The 21414-nt window shown below is 43.6% G+C and overlaps 1 protein-coding gene across 1 annotated transcript; it reads right to left on the reverse strand.

Moving 5' to 3' along the window:
- Positions 1-7055: 7055 nt before the first annotated feature.
- Positions 7056-19994, reverse strand: LOC311148454 (sentrin-specific protease 5-like). The gene is made up of 10 exons (XM_084185428.1): positions 19879-19994; positions 12941-14224; positions 12734-12839; positions 12438-12585; positions 12222-12269; positions 12007-12084; positions 9813-9950; positions 8855-8938; positions 8713-8763; positions 7056-8617 (listed from the first exon to the last, which is right to left on the reverse strand). Exons 2-10 carry the CDS (start codon positions 13899-13901, stop codon positions 8507-8509), a joined length of 1725 nt encoding a protein of 574 aa, XP_084041554.1. The 5' UTR covers positions 13902-14224; positions 19879-19994; the 3' UTR covers positions 7056-8506.
- Positions 19995-21414: the final 1420 nt, after the last annotated feature.

Raw genomic sequence — 21414 nt, forward strand, 5'->3', positions numbered from 1 at the left:
TGCTCTACCATAAGTTGCCTCCAACGTAGTTTTAGAGAATTTTGCAGTACGTCCAACCGGCCTTACAACCGCAGACCACGTGTAACCACGCCAGCCCAGGACCTTCACATTAGGCTTCTTCACCTGTGGGATCGTCTGGGGGGGGGGGGGGAGTATTTCTGTCTTTAATAAAGCCCTTTTGTGGGGAAAAACTCAATTCTGATTGGCTGGGCATGGCTCCCCAGTGGGTAGGCCTATGCCCACCCATGGCTGTGCTCTGTGACAAGATCCTGAGGCCCATCGTCATGCAATTCATCCACCGCCATCACTGCATATTTCAGCACCGCCCCATATTGCAAGGATCTGCACACAATTCCTGGAAGCTGAAAATGTCCCAGTTCTTCTATGGCCTGCATACTCACCAGAAAGGTCACCAATTGTGCATGTCTGGGATTCTCTGAATTGACGTGTACGACAGCGTGTTCCAGTTCCCGCCAATATCCAGCAACTTCGCACAGCCATTGAAGAGGAGTGGGACAACATTCCACAGCCCACAATCAACAGCCTGATCAACTCTATGCGAAGGAGTTGCTGCATAAGGCAAATGGGGGTCATCTTGAAAAATGTATGCACTCACTAACTGTAAGTTGCTCTGGATAAGAGCGTCTGCTAAATGACTAAAAATGTTAATGTGAAAATCTTTGTAGCTGCACGGTCGAACAGAATGCTACCAACCATAGTGGTCCAGTTGTGGTCAACACATGTAGTCCTTGTGCGAACGCTATGACAAAATACAACATTTTAATAACATAACGGGGGAAAGATATACAATAATAATATTCACATACTCCCATCATCATTTCAGAAGGCATTTAGTTTGTTGTGTTACAATCACCAGGTATGACTGAATAATAGAGTTGGTAATAGTTTTCTGATCCACGCCCCTACCTTTTTTTAAAGGTATCTGTACCCGTCATGTGAAATCCATAGATTAGGGCCTAATGAATTTATTTATATTGACTGATTTCGTTATATGAACTAACTCAGTAAAATCTTTGAAATTGTTGCATGTTGCGTTTATATTTTTGTTCATGCGTAGTAAACAGTCGTGGTCAAATGTTTTGAGAATGACACAAGTATTGGTCTTCACAAAGTTCACTGCTTCAGTGTTATGAGATACTTTTGTCAGATGTTACTATGGTATACTGAAGTATAATTACAAGCATTCCATAAGTGTCAAAGGCTTTTATTGACAATTACATTAAGTTTATGCAAAGAGTCAATATTTGCAGTGTTGACCCTTCTTTTTCAAGACCTCTGCAATCCGCCCTGGCATGCTGTCAAATAACTTCTGGGCCACATCCTGACTGATGGCAGCCCATTCTTGCATAATCAATGCTTGGAGTTTGTTAGAATTTGTGGGGTTTTGTTTGTCCACCCGCCTCTTGAGGATCGACCACAAGTTCTCACTGGGATTAAGGTCTGGGGAGTTTCCTGGCCATGGGCCCAAAATGTCGATGTTTTGTTCCCCGAGCCACTTAGGTATCACTTTTGCCTTATGGCAAGGTGCTCCATCATGCTGGAAAAGGCATTGGTTGTCACCAAACTGTTTTTGGATGGTTGGGAGAAGTTGGTACCATTCTTTATTCATGGATTTATTCTTAGGCAAAATTGTGAGTGAGCCCACTCCCTTGGCTGAGAAGCAACCTGTTACGTGAATTATTTATCAAACTATTCTGTGTCTCTGTGCGTCTCCCAAAAGGTTGTAAGTCTTTTGGGATTTAAGTAACGGACAGAGTCCCGATCTGCATAGTCAGAGATCTTTATTCATTGAGAAGTCTGCCATCACAATTTCAGAGTCCATCTTTTATACTCATACGTCATACAAAAAATCCCTCCCCTCTGTAGGCGGGCTGTAGTTTTCCACTCTAAAACTGCTCTCCTGACCATCAGTTCACACACACACACACACACACATATACACACATGCATACACACATACATACACACACACATGCATACACACACACATACATACACACTTTCTTATCATAGCCTACTCCCTGCATTCCTCAGTTATCGCCGTTCTCACAATATTCTGCACCATGTTTCATAACAGTTTCTTTCCTCCCTAAATTGGAAGGCCTCTTTATCTTGGTTTCTCAGTTGTCTGTAGACAGTTCTCCTTGTCCTTTGTCTGGCCTAACTCTTACTCACATTGCTGAATAGTAGCTCAATGTCATAGTCTTTACTGGTCCTACACTCACACATTCTAACACATTCCACACAGTTTCAGGGTGTAATAATTAGTCATTAATAATTAATCTATCACAACCCCACACATGAATGGTCTCAGGATGCTTTACTGTTGGCATGACACAGGACTGATGGTAGCGCTCACTTTGTCTTCTCCGGACAAGGTGTTTTCCAGATGCCCCAAACAATCGGAAAGGGGATTCATTAGAGAAAATGACTTTACCGCAGTCCTCAGCAGTCCAATCCATGTACCTTTTGCAGAATATCAGTCTGTCACTGATGTTTTTCCAGGAGAGAAGTGGCTTCTTTGCTGCCCTTCTTGACACCAGGCCATCCTCCAAAAGTCTTCGCCTCACTGTGCGTGCAGATGCACTCACACCTGCCTGCTGCCATTCCTGAGCAAGCTCTGCACTGGTGGTGCCCCGATCCCGCAGCTGAATCAACTTTAGGAGACGGTCCTGGCGCTTGCTGGACTTTCTTGGGCGCCCTGACACCTTCTTCACAATAATTGAACCTCTCTCCTTGAAGTTCTTGATAATAATAATAATATCCCATTTAGCAGACACTTTTATCCAAAGCGACTAACAGTCATGTGCGCATACATTTTTACGTATGGGTGGTCCCGGGGATCGAACCCACTACCCTGGCATTACAAGCGCCATGCTCTACCAATTGAGCTACAGAGGACCATTTGATGATCCAATAAATGGTTGATTTACAGTTAAAGTCGGAAGTTTACGTACACCTTAGCCAAATACATTTAAACTCAGTTTTTCACAATTCCTGACATTTAATCCTAGTAAGAAAATCCCTGTTTTAGGTCAGTTAGGATCACCACTGTATTTTAAGAATGTGAAATGTCAGAATAATGGTAGAGAGAATGATTTATTTCAGCTTTTATTTCCTTCATCATATTCCCAGTGGGTCAGAAGTTTACATACACTCAATTAGTATTTGGTAGCATTGCCTTTAAATTGTTTAATTTGGGTCAAACGTTTCAGGTAGCCTTCCACAAGCTTCACACAATAAGTTGGGTGAATTTTGGGCCATTCCTCCTGGTAGCTGGTATAACTGAGTCAGGTTTGTAGGGGTCCTTGCTCGCACACGTTTTTTCAGTTCTTCCCACACATTTTCTATAGGATTGAGGTCAGGGCTTTGTGATGGCCACTCCAATACCTTGACTGTGTTGTCCTGCCACAACTTTGGAAGTATGCTTGGGGTCATTGTCCATTTGGAAGACCCATTTGCGACCAAGCTTTAACTTCCTGACTGTCTTGCTTCAATATATCCACATAATTTTCCTTCCTCATGATGCCATCTGTTTTGTGAAGTGCACCAGTCCCTCCTGCAGCAAAGCACCCCCACAGCATGATGCTGCCACCCCGTGCTTCACGGTTGGGATGGTGTCTTCGGCTTGCAAGCGTATCACTTTTTTCTCCAAAGATAACGATGGTCATTATGGCCAAACAGTTCTATTTTTGTTTCATCAGACCAGAGGACATTTCTCCAGAAAGTACGATCTTTGTCCCAATGTGCAGTTGCAAACCATAGTCTGGCTTTTTTATGGCTGTTTTGGAGCAGTGGCTTCTTCCTTGCTGAGCGGCCTTTCAGGTTATGTCGATATAGATACTTTTGTACCTGTTTCCTCCAGCATCTTCACAAGGTCCTTTGCTGTTGTTCTGGGATTGATTTGCACTTTTCGCACAAAGTACGTTAATCTCTAGGAGACAGAACGCGTCTCCTTCCTGAGCGGTATGACGGCTGCGTGGTCCCATGGTGTTTATACTTGCATACTATTGTTTGTACAGATGAACGTGGTACCTTCAGGCGTTTGGAAATTGCTCCCAAGGATGAACCAGACTTGTTGAGGTCTGCAATTCTTTTTCTGAGGTCTTGGCTGATTTGTTTTGATTTTGATGTCAAGCAAAGAGGCACTGAGTTTGAAGGTAGGCCTTGAAATACATCCACAGGTACACCTCCAATTGACTCAAATGATGTCAATTAGCCTATCAGATGCTTCTAAAGCCATGACATAATTTTCTGGAATTTTCCAAGCTGTTTAAAGGCAGTCAACTTAGTGTATGTAAACTTCTGACCCACTGGAATTGTGATCCAGTGAAATAATGTCTGTAAACAATTGTTGGAAAAATTACTTGTGTCATGCACAAAGTAGATGTCCTAACCGACTTGACAAAACTATAGTTTGTTAACAAGACATTTGTGGAGTTGTTGAAAAACGAGTTTTGATGACTCCAACCTGTATGCCAAGTGTATGTAAACTTCCGACTTCAACTGTAGGTGCAATCTTACTAGCAGCAATATCCTTGCCTGTGAAGCCCTTTTTGTGCAAAGCAATGATGACGGCACACGTTTCCTTGCAGGTAACCATGGTTAACAGAGAAATAACAATGATTTCAAGGACCACCCTCCTTTTAAAGCTTCCAGTCTGTTATTCTAACTCAATCAGCATGACAGTGATCTCCAGCCTTGTCCTCATCAACACTCTCACCTGTGTTAACGAGAGAATCACTGACATGACAATGCAAGCTCATAGCGGCCATATTGTTTCAGCTAGTCTTGGAAAATATTGCATTTGAAGATGTGCATACGTAGATGCTACATAACAAATTTGGTGCCGATCGGTCCAGCGGTTCTGGGGAAGACGTTTTAAAGTAGTCAACATCAGTGAAGTTGATCCAAAATACATCAAAAGCATATTAAATGGCACGATCAGTTTGATTTCAGTTCTGATATTTGGCAAGCGTGGTAAACAGTAAAGAAGTAACTCATCCTAGGGCAATGTGTCCATTTTTTCCTGATGGTGGCACAGTCGGACCCATAGATGAACCCCGGCATTGCTGCTTGCAGCTATATTTGTATAAGAGTTTCTACAATTTATAGTTGTTTTGAGGTTAAGTAATAGAAATGTAGAGCTATTGCGATTTTTATATGTTGTTCTATTTTCATTTAGTAATTTACCAAATGGTCCCTATAGCTCCATAGGGATATCCAAAGTGAAGCCAAATTTACCAAAGGCATTACGATCAGGTCACGTGCAGCTGCACTCAGAATTAATGATTACTTGTGTGTGGCCAGCAGCGGGCAGGATTGAAACCAACCCAGCCTTCATTTAGGTTGTGATGCAGTCAAGATCACAAGTCTCACAAAACTCAATTTTGGACAAGACTGACCAAAAATAAGTTGTTTTTTTTAGGGTAATTGCTTTTTAAAAGACGTGATGCCTAACCCGCGATCGGATTGAATAACAGCCTGAGTATCATGGAATCACCACACATTGGCTCCTCTCTGTCAGAGAAACAGTTTTGTTACACTTCAAGTAACTTTACAAACACCACATCACCGCCCATAATTTGATCATTAAAAACATCCTCACATGGGACATTGTTTGCTGAAGCAGTTAACATTGACAGATCCACCCAGTCACCAACATGCTGAGTTGACAAACATATCTGCTCTGTTGCCAAGGTCACAGTAGTAGTATTCTCTTTACATAATAAAAATACAAAACCATAAGGCCATCATTGCTCCAGATGGCTACCCTACAAATCAGGTTTGAAGAGTTAGGGCGGTAACTTGTCAACTTGGACTTCAACTCGTGATAACTAGTTATAAGAATGTGGCTCACCTTTTAGTCAGGTACATTTCTATGGCAACAAATCCTTCAGAACTAACCTGCTCCGGGGCAGGCTAACTCAGGGCTAACTCCATTTATCCTGAATGAAGTGTCTGAGCTGCGAGTTGAGGACGATTTAAATCAGATTCCCTCCCTCTCGCAAAGATTGCGTCATCATCATCCCCTTCATTTGCAAAAGACTGATTAAATATTTTATTAATCAAATGTTTTTTTTGTTAAAAATAGTAAAATGTTAAAATACCTATCACATTATTTAGTATTGACAAAATGCATTTGAAACTTCACACACAAACTTTTGTATGACAAATAAAATTGATACAATTATTTTTATCAATAGGAGTGGGGGGGGGAAAAGGTGCTTATGCATTGATAAGCACACCAAAGATGGCATTAACGATAAATAATACAATTAAGCCAGCACTTCTAAAAGCCTATTTCACACCATTAGGATTGAGCCTATAGCTTGCTGAATTTGCAAGTATTCATTTTGATTTCAGCACAAATGAAAATGTGACACGGACTTTCCCCTGGATTGATGTTTCAGCATTGTCTCGATGAAGAGCTTGGCGTTCGACTAGCCATGTGTGACATGCACGCGCAGTTAGAAGCCTGCTAGAGTTAATGGCAGGCGGACAAACAATATCCACCGTCCTAGTACAGATGAAGCCAGACCTGGAATGTGAAGCTAACAGAAGCTGGTTAGCTTTAGGAAACCCTGAGTAAATCTAGCTTGTGTTGTAGGATTCCCCTCTGTTCTGTGTGGCTGGGTATCCTGTCAACACTGTTGCAACAACCCGGAGTAATCTCTCAAACATGATTTAAAACCAAAAAACATGATTTAAAACCAAAGTGGAGAAAATGAATGCCTGTGTCATACAAGCTACATCATGTGTGTGTGTATGAATGTATTCAGGGGTTAACTTGGGAAGGAAACTGTTCCACCATTTTAGGATGAGACGCATACATTGGGAACTTCCATAACCATCAAATTTTGAGGACAGTTTACAAATCTAGAGAATCCCAATTTAACCCCTCTGGGTATCTATTTGTAAGTGTAACCCTGCATTACTTCAAGAAATTGCAATACAATATTTCAGGCTACACCATCGCAACTTAAATACAAATCAAGAACTGAACAAAATGAAATCAAAACCAGAAAGCGTTTCCTTCAACGAAGATCAAACAGATTTAACCATAGTACAGAGAATGATGTGAACATGATCTCTAATGGTAGCAAGTGTACATCAATGAAATGGATGACAGACAGAATAGATGGGATTCAGCATGTTCTACAGCAGCGTTTCCCAACTCCATCCAGTCTGTGGACCAGCACCAGCTCCCTAAGATGGGTAACTGACACCAATGGAGTCAGTTCAAGTGCTTGGTGGTCCTCCAATGAGAACCATAGCTTGCCAGCCCCTCGTACAATAAAAGGCACCAAAAAAAAACCTGTTCTACTGCAGTAGCATTACTTCTTCCTCAGTACACTATGTCAAGATACGCTATTGAAACAATAAGAAAAAGTGTATTTTCAACAGAATCAGAAAGAGCGGTGTTGTCATGAAGCTATTATCAGTGGAGTAGGATGGCCAATTGTAACTAAATACCTCCACTTTAACTCTTACTTTCCCCCTGAAGATCCATGTAATAGCGCAATTTAAATGTAAATGTAATTTTTGATTGACCTGACATATGCAATATTTACCGAATGCGGAAAAATTTAAATTTAAAAAAGGCAATCTCCCTATAGTTCGGATCTTCCGCATTCCGGATTGAATCTAGGCCCTTGTCTCAACTGCTTTTTGATGTGAAAAGTGGAGTTTCACAAGAACTAAGGGCTGGATTCAATCCGTATCGCGGAAGATCCGCATTATCGCTCTATTGAAATTTCAAGGCAATGTTCCCGCGTTCGCGGAGACTGCATCCACGCAAACGCTGCATATGTCAGCTCAATTGGAAATTACCTTTAACTTTTAATACGGATCTTCCGCGATACAGATTGAATCTAGCCCTAGAGAGCTGTTTGAGATTAAGAAGCAACAAAACAGTACATTCAATTCGAAGCTAGCCTTTGATGAGTCTTCTTGTTCTGTACCTCACACTACAGTCAGGTGGAGATTACATGATATAAAAGAAGAACCTTCAAGTTTCACCTAATGTCCCATATAATCTGCTGCTTACATTTCAAGAACTGAAGTGAGGAAACGTTATCAGTACATATAGGTCCGTTACTGGCATCTGAAACCTTATAGCAGCAGCGTTAGTTCCGGACCCAGGACAGTCAGTCAGCAGTGGAAACTTTGTGGACGTCGACTCCCAAAGGAATTGAAAGTCTCAGATCCCTCCCTCCCGTTATCAAGATTTTAAAAAACAAAACACTGGCCGAATATGCACCGCTGGCCCTCCTCTGAAGGCGAGAAAAGACTGACTGTCACCATATGTGTCGTTAGTCAAATTACGTGTCCTGTTTCCAGGGCATTTCCTTCTGTTTCTCCTTGGCTCCTGTCGTTTTTTAAAAAGTGTTAATGGCCCTTATACAATATTATACAATAACGGTCAAACAGTTGTTAACCCATGGTCCACTGGAAAGGCAGGGGTACTTTCTCAGCTGTTCAGTCAGTCACTCAGTTTACAGTCACAGAGCTCTTTGTAAATCCTCTTGCGGACTTTGGGCATGTCGTGCTGTGTGAACTGCAGAGGTTCTTTTAAAGCCAGGCATTTGCAGTACTGTGAGAGAAGCAGAGATAAAAACATTAAATAAAAAGGTTCACCACAGCAGTGTGTGGGGAATTTGTGGTATGAGAGGGAAATTCCTCACTCACCTCCAATACGAAGACTCCACAGTCACTGTCATTCTTCTGTTGAGGAATACCCTGAGGGTGAGAACCAGAGACAGTTAGAGGTCAAAACACAGAGCCAATCGTGAGAGAGAACACGGTCACATGGTGTCATATGAAACAATACCTTGTTTATAATCATCTTCCAGCCATTCTGATAGGTAGCTTGATTCTTCTCCTTCGCCTCGGCCAGGATGTATCTCATGATGTTCTGTGGGGCAAATAACCAGAGGAAGACAAGGGTTTAGTTAACAAAAAAGGTTAAGTTACACATTGACTCCTTCAGGGTTCCCAAAATGTGGACTAGGTAGACCAGGGATGGGCAACTTTGATAGGGGTGGGGGCCACAAAAGAAAACGGAACTCATGAGGGGCCGCAGTGGCTCGTGGGTCTGCGTACCCACATCCATACAACCCCCCCTCCCCACCACCACAACCTTGTGAGCAAAACATTTTAATCGGCCCCCCTCGTGACAGCAAAAATAAAACATATGTTTTAAAGTTAATTTCCTGCAATATGGCACATTTTGCCATGGGGCGTATGGAAAATGTTTGCTGCAATTTTACACATTTTGCCAATTCTACAAATTTTGCCATGCGGCAGGGAGAAAAATGTTTTACAGCCAATTTCCTACAATTCTACACATTTTGCCATGGGGTGGAGGCAAATGTTTGCCATTTTTGATATGATAACTGATGATCAATGGGCCCCACCCTGGTTGGTAATTCAACCATGCTTACTACAAGTTTAGATAGCTGGCCACTAGACTAACTTACCAATCCCAAAAACAATTGCTGACATGGGCTAATTGATTGACTGCTGATGCACAACCACAATTCTAAATTGCACCCTGTGAATTATATTATAACTCAACCGTAAGTTGAGACCCCGACTGAGTTAAAAATTAATAAAAATAGAAGTCAGCGGGCCTACAAAAGGGGGGCCGCCAGTTGCCCATGCTTGACATAGACCAATGTTAATATTTTCCATGCTTATCAAATCAATGTTCAAGTCTAGGACTAAATTCAGAGAAGCAACAGAGTTTCATTGAGCAGCAGAGAACTGTAAAGTGTGGGTGAGCATACCTCTATGGTGTATTTGAAGACGATGCCCTGTGAGTCGTAGTAGTGGATGTGGTGGTTGGCCATGTCTACTGTGATCAGGGACCAGTGGATCTCCAGGTGGATAGGAATCAGCAGCAGACTCTTGGAAAACAGATCCACCTGCCAAACGGAGAGAGAGACCCGAGTGGTATACTATGAAGCAAGTAAGATCTACTCTGGTTTTCAAAAGCTAGCCAGCTTCAGTTAGCGTCACATTCTAGCTCAGGCTTCGTCCATACTACGACCGTGGATATTGCTCGTCCGCCTGCCGCTAACTCTAGCAGGCTTGTAACTGCGCGTGCATGTCGCATGTGGCTAGTCGAACGCTGAACTCTTAATTGAGACAATGCTGAAACATCAATTCATGGGCAAGTCAGTGCCACATTTTTCAATTTACTGATTTTCTGTAACGCAGTAAAATCTTTCAAATTGTTGCGTTTATATTTTTGTTAATTACCACGTTTCTGAGATGAACTAGGTTGAATATTTGCTTAATAAAACTACAACTTCCTTCAGCCCACCGTCCCACATACAGTGAGGGAAAAAAGTATTTGATCCCCTGCTGATTTTGTACGTTTGCCCACTGACAAAGAAATGATCAGTCTATAATTTTAATGGTAGGTTTATTTGAACAATGAATAACAACAAAAACATCCGGAAAAACGCATGTCAAAAATGTTATAATTTGATTTTGCATTTTAATGAGGGAAATAAGTATTTGACCCCCTCTCAATCAGAAAGATTTCTGGCTCCCAGGTGTCTTTTATACAGGTAACGAGCTGAGATTAGGAGCACACTCTTAAAGGGAGTGCTCCTAATCTCAGTTTGTTACCTGTATAAAAGACACCTGTACACAGAAGCAATCAATCAGATTCCAAACTCTCCACCATGGCCAAGACCAAAGAGCTCTCCAAGAATGTCAGGGACAAGATTGTAGACCTACACAAGGCTGGAATGGGCTACAAGACCATCGCCAAGCAGCTTGGTGAGAAGGTGACAACAGTTGGTGTGATTATACGCAAATGGAAGAAACACAAAAGCACTGTCAATCTCCCTCAGCCTGGGGCTCCATGCAAGATCTCACCTCGTGGAGTTGCAATGATCATGAGAACGGTGAGGAATCAGCCCAGAACTACACGGGAGGATCTTGTCAATGATCTCAAGGCAGCTGGGACCATAGTCACCAAGAAAACAATTGGTAACACACTATGCCGTGAAGGACTGAAATCCTGCAGCGCCCGCAAGGTCCCCCTGCTCAAGAAAGCACATATACAGGGCCGTCTGAAGTTTGCCAATGAACATCTGAATGATTCAGAGGAGAACTGGGTGAAAGTGTTGTGGTCAGATGAGACCAAAATGGAGCTCTTTGGCATCAACTCAACTCGCTGTGTTTGGAGGAGGAGGAATGCTGCCTATGACCCCAAGAACACCATCCCCACTGTCAAACATTATGCTTTGGGGGTGTTTTTCTGCTAAGGGGACAGGACAACTTCACCGCATCAAAGGGACGATGGACGGGGCCATGTACCATCAAATCTTGGGTGAGAACCTCCTCAGCCAGGGCATTGAAAATGGGTCGTGGATGGGTATTCCAGCATGACAATGACACAAAACACACGGCCAAGGCAACAAAGGAGTGGCTCAAGAAGAAGCACATTAACGTCCTGGAGTGCCCTAGCCAGTCTCCAAACCTTAATCCCAAGAAACATCTGACCTCTGTGATTGCCAACAAGGGTTTTACCACCAAGTACTGAGTCATGTTTTGCAGAGGGGTCAAATACTTATTTCCCTCATTAAGATGCAAATCAATTCATAACATTTTTTACATGCGTTTTTCTGGATTTTGTTGTTGTTATTCTGTTTCTCACTGTTCAAATAAACCTACCATCAAAATTATAGACTGATCATGTCTTTGTCAGTGGGCAAACATACAAAATCAGCAGGGGATCAAATACTTTTTTCCCCTCACTGTAGTTCTTGACTTGATTTATCTCGTCAATGATTTAATTTCTCTCTAGAGAAATGACGCGTTGGGCTCACAACTAAAAACTAAATGGAATTCAAGTAATTGAACCAACGTCGGTCAATTAGTTGTTTAATAACCACAAAAATAACCACAATTTCAGTTAATCGCTCAGCACTACAGAGCTAATGATCTGACCTACCATCAGCTTACCTTTTTGGTCCATCTCTTAACCCCTTCATAGCCTTTGGCCACCAGCTGCCTATGAAAGAAGCTGTTGAAGAAATGAACCTGCAGGAAAAAAACAGAAGACAATTCAGTAACCTTGGAAACCCAACAGAAGACCACCACCATCCTAACAACTCCCTTTTACCAATAACCCTTTGTTGAACATTCTGATCAAGGATCCAAAATGAATGCACTCTCACCTTGTGCTCTGTAGCCTCCATGATCAATTCGCCATACATGTTTATCACCTGGACACACACAAGACATAGAAACATGAAAATGTTTACTTAATCCTCGTCATTCGTGGTGGAACATAGGGCCTGTACTCAAGTTTTTTAGATTTTCAGGTTAGATAAAACAACAGTGAATCAGGTTGATAAGCAGCAAGCACACCGTTTTCTATGGGCCATAGCTACCTGGTCGTTGACCCAGTTTTGGTCGTCCAGCGTGGACAGATCCTCCAGGGTCAGAGTGTGCTTGTTGTAGTCCACTTTAAAGCAGTTCATCGGGGTGGAGGCTAGACCCGCTTTGTACTTCACCACTTCTGAGTGGATGTTTAGCTTCCTGGTACAGAGGAGGGATGAGACAGGTCAAACCAAGGGTCAAATGGAATAACAAGTAGACAAAAGCACAGAGATTCTATTAGCATAGCGATGGAAGTCAGTGTTGAAAGTAAAACTGGTTTGTGGGGTGTATCGCAAATGATTCATACTTGTCATCGAAGTCAGTGTTACACTTGTTCTTCAGGTGCTCCAAGACATCAGTCTCACTGAGGGGGATGAAGCTCCCGTACTTCACATAGAAGAGCTCAAGGAACTCTGAGGGAGAGACAGGCACCTTAAATAAGTAAAAAGGTCATAACCAGTGAAATTAAAAATGTATCACATTTGAAATCATAGTTGCAATAAAAGTCTAATACCATGGATGAGGTCTCTGATTCCTTCATGGTTGCCCTCTTCAGGTTTGGGTTGTTTTGGTGATGGCTGGGTCTGCTGTGCTGAGTCTGTGGCACTTTCCTTCTCCGGCTCAGGGCTTGGAGCCCACACTCCTGTCTTGCAGTAATCTCGGTGGTCCCACAGAGCAAAGGGGTGGAGGGTGCTGCACATAATAATGCCTGGGGAAACACAGGCTATGGCTGATGGTTCCACCTCCATAGGGGCGCTACAGTCTGTTGGTTCCTCTTTGGGGACAGCTGATGTACCGTTGGAGAGGGAGACAGCTGGGTCACCGGCCTGGGGCTGGTGCTGCTTTACGACCTCCATTTTAGGATCTGTAACTGGCTGTTTGACTGAACCAGGGCCCTGCTCCCCCTCACACACAGCCCCTTCACAGGCTTTCTCCTGCTCCATTTCTGAATCAGCAAAATGCTCAACCACTGATGTCATTACCGGTTGAACCACAGACTTATTCACTAGTTTAACCACAGTGTACGTTAACTTCTGACCCATAGAGTTTGTTACAGTTTGAGGTTGACCGACAGAGTTGGTTACAGGTTGACCAACAGAGTTGGTTACAGGTGGAGACAAAGAGTTTGTTACCGGCTCCACAGCAGTTTCTTTCTCCAGTTCCTCTCGGATGGCTGTTACCTGCTCCTCTGTCATCAGGGTCTTCTTATAAGAGGGGCGGCCACCCTTTCTCTTAGGGGTCTCCCCCAGTGCCTGGCCCTTGCCCTTCCCTGGCTGGGCCCTGCGTTGTCGGGACTTGCCACCCGGAGTCTTCCCATGTGGGGCCTTCCCATCATGGAGCTTAGAGTTGGGCCCACAGCAGTCACATGCCTTGGGTGTCCTCTTCCTCTCAGAAGAGCGGCCATTGGTGCCCACCTGTGTCGGCGGCGGAGGCGTGGGTGGTGGCGTGTGGGGGACTGAGCCGTTATGAACCATGGCTCTGTCCTCAGCCCCTACCCCATTCCTCCACGGCTGCCTCTGGCCCTCAGTGCTGGTCCCAGCCCTTTAGGGGCCCTGAACCATGGAGCTTCCCAGTGGATGGACTCTCTAGATGAGAGTTTCACCCCAGTCTCTCAGATGGTGGAGGATGTAGATTCTCAGGGACTAGGCTTGCTGCTCCTCCTATGTTTCCCTAAGCAGTACTCCGGATTGGCGCGTTTGTGAAACTGTGAACATACACCGTACCAGAAGCATTCAGTTCCGTGGGTGGTCTTCTAACGACCTGCTCGGACAAATCTTCTTAGTAGCCAAGGAAGAAGCTGCATTCAAGTAAAGAGAGCAGTGTTAGGATAAATGTGTACACATAATTAATTAATGTGTGAAAATAACTGAGTGCAATTTGATGACAACAACAGTACTGTGTAGATAGATAGCTAGGCCTATTAGAAGAAAGTGGTGTGACCTGGGTTGTCATATCACGTTATCACACATTGTTAATCCTTTCCTAGCTCAAAAATGTTATCTTAAGGAGTGTAGGAGAGCCTACAGTTACTCCTTAAGTCCAAGGATCTTATATGTTCTTTTCAGAGGTAGACTGCCTCTGGTAGCCAAAACAGCCAAATACTCCATCTAAACGTGAATCGATTCTCAATTGCAAAACGGTTCTTGAAAAATAAAGCCCTTTACTTTCATATCACATCAAAATAATTTCACAAATGCAAAATATACACTTTCTGTACACTGTTTAAACCGGCTTTATCACAGATGCCGCCAACAGTACTTTTCAGTTACAACAAGTTTCTGGCGGCCTTCTTCCGTTCCACAAAGGTGTTTGGAGCATACTAGATAGCTAATTAGCACACGCGCTGCAACATGGAGATATGGCCGTGTGGGAACAGTAACCCTAACCCTATAAAAGGTGTGTAGTAATTTAAAGATGCACTATGCAGAAATCGCTCCACCGTTTCTTGGTTGTAAAAAATCTCATCGTTAGCATAATTTTAGCTTGTGACAAAACAAGCAAGTATAGTGTAGAGAATCATTGTACCATGTGAAATATATTTTCCATAACCAAATATATTGTATTTTCAGCTGTTTGAAGCTGGTGTTCAAAACCTAAAGTAAGACGCAAAAAAATAAACTAAAGAACGGGAAGCATAGAAATAGCGCACATAGAACAGATCTACTGCTTCTTAGACTTGCTTTCAATGAGAATGACAGATCTGTAACAAACATTTATGTGAATTTGGTCGGGTCGCCCAAAAAGTCACATATTGCAGCTTTAACCTTTTATGTTTTGACAATTATTTATTGCTAATACGAAAGATACGTTCCTTAGGTTTCCAAAACCGTACCGCAAGCGATGCGTGTTCACGTTCAGACCGAGCATCAGGGCTCTTCTAAACAAAAGTCCCCCAGGAAGAAGATACTTCATCAATAGGTGCTAATTACATGCTGACCACACCGGACGCATTGTGCGCGCGAGGTTTGCAAAATAAATTTACACGTACAAGTTATTCAATCATTTCAAGCGAGCGTCTGCATAGCCAGGCACTAAAGTATAACTTGGTTGTATTTTGTTCTATTTTAGACACTTGACACGCTGCAAGTCCTGCCTCTCCCATCTCCTCATTGGTTTTTAGGAGCATATACCCACGTGGGTGATGCTCTCTCCCTCCCATCCCGGACGACCTGAGCCCTAGGACAATGCCTTAGGACTACCTGGCCTGATGACTCCTTGCTGTCCCCAGTCCACCTGGTCGTGCTGCTGCTCCAGTTTCCACTCTTCTGCCTGCGGCTATGGAACCCTGACCTGTTCACCGGACATGCTACCTTGTCCCAGACCTGCTGTTTTCAACTCTCTCTACCACACCTGCTATTTCAATCTCTAAATGCCCGGCTATGAAAAGCCAAGTGACATTTACTCCTAATGTACTGACCTGTCGCAACCTCTACAACCACTGTGATTAGGCTGGTCATGGCTCACATGAACACCATTATCCCAGAAACCCTAGACCCACTCCAATTTGCATGTCGCCCCAACAGATCCACAGATGATGCAATCTCTATTGCGCTCTACACTGCCCTTTCACACCTGGACAAAAGGAACACCTATGTGAGAATGCTATTGATTGACTACAGCTCAGCGTTCAACACCATAGTGCCCTCAAAGCTCATCACTAAGCTAGGACTAACACCTCCCTCTGCAACTGGATCCTGGACTTCCTGACGGGCCGCCCCCAGGTGGTAAGGGTAGGTAACAACACATCTGCCACGCTGATCCTCAACACGGGGGCCCCTCAGGGGTGCGTGCTCAGTCCCCTCCTGTACTCCCTGTTCACTCATGACTGCATGGCCAGGCACGACTCCAACACCATCATTAAGTTTGCCGATGACACAACAGTGGTAGGCCTGATCACCGATAACGACGAGACAGCCTATAGGGAGGTCAGGCACCTAGCCGTGTGGTGCCAGGACAACAACCTCTCCCTCAACGTGATCAAGACAAAGGAGAAAGAAGAGGACTGAGCACGCCCCCATTTTAAAGGTTTAGAGCTTCAAGTTCCTTGGTGTCCACATCACCAACAAACTAACATGGTCCAAGCACAACAAGACAGTCGTGAAGAGGGCACAACAAAACCTATTCCCCCTAAGGAGACTGAAAAGATTTGCCATGGGTCCTCAGATCCTCAAAAAGGTTCTACAGCTGCACCAACGAGAGCATCCTGGCTGGTTGCATCACTGCCTGGTATGGCAACTGCTCGGGCTCCGACCGCAAGGCACTACAGAGGGTAGTGCCTACGGCCCAGTACATCACTGGGGCCAAGCTTCCTGCCATCCAGGACCTCTATACCAGGCGGTGTCAGAGGAAGGCCCTAAAAATTGTCAAAGACTCCAGCCACCCTAGTCATAGACTGTTCTCTCTGCTACTGCACGGCAAGTGGTACCGGAGTGCCAAGTCTAGGTCCAAGAGGCTTCTAAACAGCTTCTACCCCCAAGCCATAAAACTCCTGAACATCTAATCAAATGACTACCCAGACTATTTGCATTGCCCCCCCCCCCCCCCACCCCTCTTTTACACTGCTGCTACTCTCTGTTTATTATCAATGCATAGTCACTTTAATAACTCTACCAACATGTATATATTACCCCAATTACCTCGACTAACCGGTGATTTGATTTGATTATTATTTTACCCTGCTGGTCATCTATGAACGTTTGAACATCTTGGAGAAAAATCTGGCCTTAATGGCCATGTACTGTTGTAATCTCTACCCAGCACAGCCAGAAGGGGACCACCCCTCAGAGCCTGGTTCCTCTCTAGGTTTCTGCCTTTCTAGGGAGTTTTTCCTAGCCACCATGCTTCTACATCTGCATTGCTTGCTGTTTGGGGTTTTAGGCTGGGTTTCTGTATAGGGCTTTATAAATAAAATGTGATTGTGAGTGATTGATTGAAAGATGAAAGAGGTCCATACTCCAGTCCAGTTCATTGCAGTAATGCACCTTAAAGTTGGTTGCCAAACACTAGAAGGCTGGTGGGAGGAGCTATAGGAGGATGTGGTCATTGTAATGGCTGGAATGGAACAGAGTCAAACGTGGTTTCCATGTGTGATGTGTTTGATACCGTTCCATTTATTCCATTCCAGCCATTACAATGAGCCCATCCTCCTATAGCTCCCTCCACCAGCCTCCACTGCCAACCACCATATAAAATCAACAGAAGAAGACAACTGAACTAGTAGAGATTACTAGAAGCTAACTAGGTTTCCCCTTTTATCTGTGGATTAATTGTCGGAGTACAGAAGACACGATTTTATGTGACTCAAAATTGGTCGATATTCTACAAAGATCCAACAAAAAAAAGGACATTGTACATTTCAAGTAAAAGAACACCCCAATGTTTATATCCCAGGACAAATTGCTAGCAACAGCAAGATGGCTATCTAAATGTCCATGAATGTTTCAAACTGTCCCCAAATGAATATAGTTGGTTTAGAGTTCGTTTTGATATTTCAACCTGCTTGTCCTGGTCGTGTCTGGTGGGGATAGACAAACTCAACATGCGCACGATGGCGCGCACGCGCGGAGGCGGTTTGGTCGTCATGTTAGGTCTATTAGGTCATAACTTTCTAGCTTCGACTGCAACTAGGACACTGATGTGACATTTATATTTACGATTCTGACATTTACTGTCTTTATCATTACGTAAATAAAAAATACAATATCCAAATGTAAATGTTTATTATTAATATCATTGGCATACTATTTATAGGGCTAATCCTTTCCTAAAGTAACACGTATTACAGCTAATAATGGTGTCTAATAAATAAACCATTCTGAGCCACTAACATCAACTGAACTTGTCTTTGAGGTCGTTAGCTAGCAAGCTAGTTACCACCTGTGAAGTTAGCCACAATAAGGATTAGCCACAATAAGGATTAGCCACACTAGTGGAATTTGCTGTTCGCCTTCAAAATAAAGGTCACCCATTTGAAAGGTGATGCAAACGGCTACAAATAGTGGAATCATTTCATATTTGGACGAGATAATGCTAAACAAGGTTGGAGAGTTGTTATATAAATTCAATAAAAGACAATTGTTAATTTGACACTAAAATAAATCTGTTGAAATCGCACTGTGGATGTATTACACTTCAGAATTGCATTGGGGGCGCAGTGGTCTAAGGCACTGCATCGCAGTGCTAGCTGTGCCACTAGAGATCCTGGTTCGAATCCAGGCTCTGTCGTAGCCGGCCGCGACCGGGAGACCCATGGGGCGGCGCACAATTGGCCCAGCGTCGTCCAGGGTAGGGAATGGCCGGCAGGGATGTAGCTCAGTTGGTAAAGCATGGCGTTTGCAACGCCAGGGTTGCGGGTTCGATTCCCACGGGGGGCCAGTATGAAAAAAAATAAAAATAATGTATGCACTCACTAACTGTAAGTCGCTCTGGATAAGAGCTTCTGCTAAATTACTAAAATGTAAATATATGGGGTATATTAAGAGCAATATTAATGGCGTATTTTTGTTGGCACTAACTCCGCCATGGTTCGTTGGGCAAAGCTTATTATGGGCAAATAGTTTTTGTAGGGTTTTTGGATAAACGCCGAAAATAAGGTATGATGTAAACACAGGTTTAGGAGATCGTATACGTTTTGTTCTATGAGATCATCAATCAGCTAACGTCACTTTTTGTGAATTTTGAAGCATTTATGTAATAAATAAAAAAAAGTACATAAAGCACATAAATGGCTTCATAATTCATAACGGTCATGTTAACTGACTGATATTATATAATAGAACCTAACGTATAAGATATCCTAAGCCTGTGTTAACGTAAACCTCAGACCTTATTTTTGGCGTTAATCCCAAAAACCCTATTATTTCCCCATAGAAACGACAACCAGAGGTTACTAATTTCCGGTTTTTAGGACTACAAGCTGGCAAGCTCTATTGTGGCTAGTTTCACATAAGTATTTTATTTTAGCAAACGGTCTATTCCAGAGCGACTAACAGGGGCAATTTGGGTTAAGTGCCTTGCTTAAGGACATCGACAGATTTTTCACCTAGTTGGCTTGGGAATTCGAACCAGAGACTTTTCGGTTACTGGCCCAACACTCTTAACCGCTAGGCTACCTGCCGCCACAGTTACCTAGCTAGTATGCTCAGCCATGTTTACAATATAACTTGGACCTGCTTTTGCGTTTTGCAATCGATGGTTGGATAAGGCAAGGCTATTTCTCTACTGTTTGTTGTCATGTGTATGAATGTTGTATCAAAACACAGAAGAGCCACGACAACGAAGGAGTGGCGAACAAGCTTGCTAGCATAGCAAGCTGACTAGCTACCAACACAAATGGTTATTCCTGTTATTTCCATGGCTGAAAATGCGATCGGTCTGCACAGAAACACTGCTTTAACTCGTTCTTCCAGTAACGATAACTCGCTAATTGAAAGACAAATAAAAAGCACATACGTTACCACATTTCTGCAATAGCAAAACAAGTTTCACCGATACTACAACGATATCAAACAACTCTCACTTGTGGTCAAACAATCGGTCTCATTAGTTAGCCGTCGCTTACTGATTGCGTCACATTTCAGCGCAAACACTACACCATAGAGAATGATAGAGGCCTCTAGTGGCCAAAAGGTCTTATAAGCATGGGCAGCGCAATTGAGAGCGTCCACCATTCTAATGTAGTCAACTGGGTGGGACTTCCAACTTCATTGACTGATCCCTCCTGGTGACCCGGTTGGAGTCATGTCCAACCAAGTCATCAGCAGGGATCAACCAATCATAAAGAAGAAAATGGACTACTTAAAAATGGAGATAGCCTCACGGCGCTGCCTATGCTGTCAGTTGCTATAGTGGCTCAGATAGAAAAATGTTGCCTGGCTATCCAAACTCCTTGCTCTGGCCAAACGCTACACCACGCCCACAGACTCCACAATGAATCTGGATCTGAGTACCTCCCGACAATTTCTAGAATGGAAATCCATTCTAGACCGTCTGATTGGTCCCAGAAACCAAAGGATCTGAGTACCTCCCCGACAATTTCTAGATGAAAATCCATTCTAGACCGTCTGATCCCAGAAACCGATGGGTTGGGCCAGAACACACGTGTGTTCCCGAGTGGCGCAGTGGTCTAAGGCGTGCCGCTAGAGATCCCGGTTCGAATCCAGGCTCTGTCGTAGCCGGCCGCGACCGGGAGACCCATGGGGCGGCGCACAATTGCCCCAGGGTAGGGGAGGGAATGGCCGGCAGGGATGTAGCTCAGTTGGTAGAGCATGGCGTTTGCAACGCCAGGGTTGTGGGTTCGATTCCCACGGGGGTCCAGTATGAAAAAATTTAAAGAATGTATGCACTCACTAACTGTAAGTCGCTCTGGATAAGAGCGTCTGCTAAATGACTTAAATGTAAATGTATACATGGGTAAAACGGCATTTGAAAACTCGTCATTGGCTTTGATACTCTGATTGGTTAGAGATGATCCAATCGCTGACTTTGTTTTGTACAACACCCCTCATTTTGACATCACCACAAACGACTTCAACGATGGCAGTCTCAGACTGCAGTATGTAGTGAACGATAGAGCAGCGGAAGAATTCAGTTAGAGTCGTCAAGCAAACAAAGATGAGTCCTCTATCTATCTCTATGCTGCAGCCCTTTCTGGCGACCCACGTGTCAAAAGGAAAGTAGTGGGCGTGTCGAAAGAGTCATTGCTATCTGGAATCCTTGGGACTACCCTACCTTTAAATCCTTACCTAACCCTTAATTTAAAGAACGACTGCCGCTAAAAACAACTAATCCCTTTGAAAACGGCCTGTATGGCATCAATATGAGGCCGAAACATTTACTCTAGTGTCAAAATTAACTACATAGTGTAAATAGGATCATTTTTGTCCGTCTCGTTTAAAACAGAGTTTGGAACTTCAGTGCGTCACAACGAGTAAATGAAGGTTGGGTTTGGATTACAATTATGTCAACAAATCATGCCCCCTTTTGCCA

This window comes from Coregonus lavaretus (genome assembly GCF_964263955.1).
Source record: "Coregonus lavaretus genome assembly, chromosome: 21".
NCBI classification, from domain to species: domain Eukaryota; kingdom Metazoa; phylum Chordata; class Actinopteri; order Salmoniformes; family Salmonidae; genus Coregonus; species Coregonus lavaretus.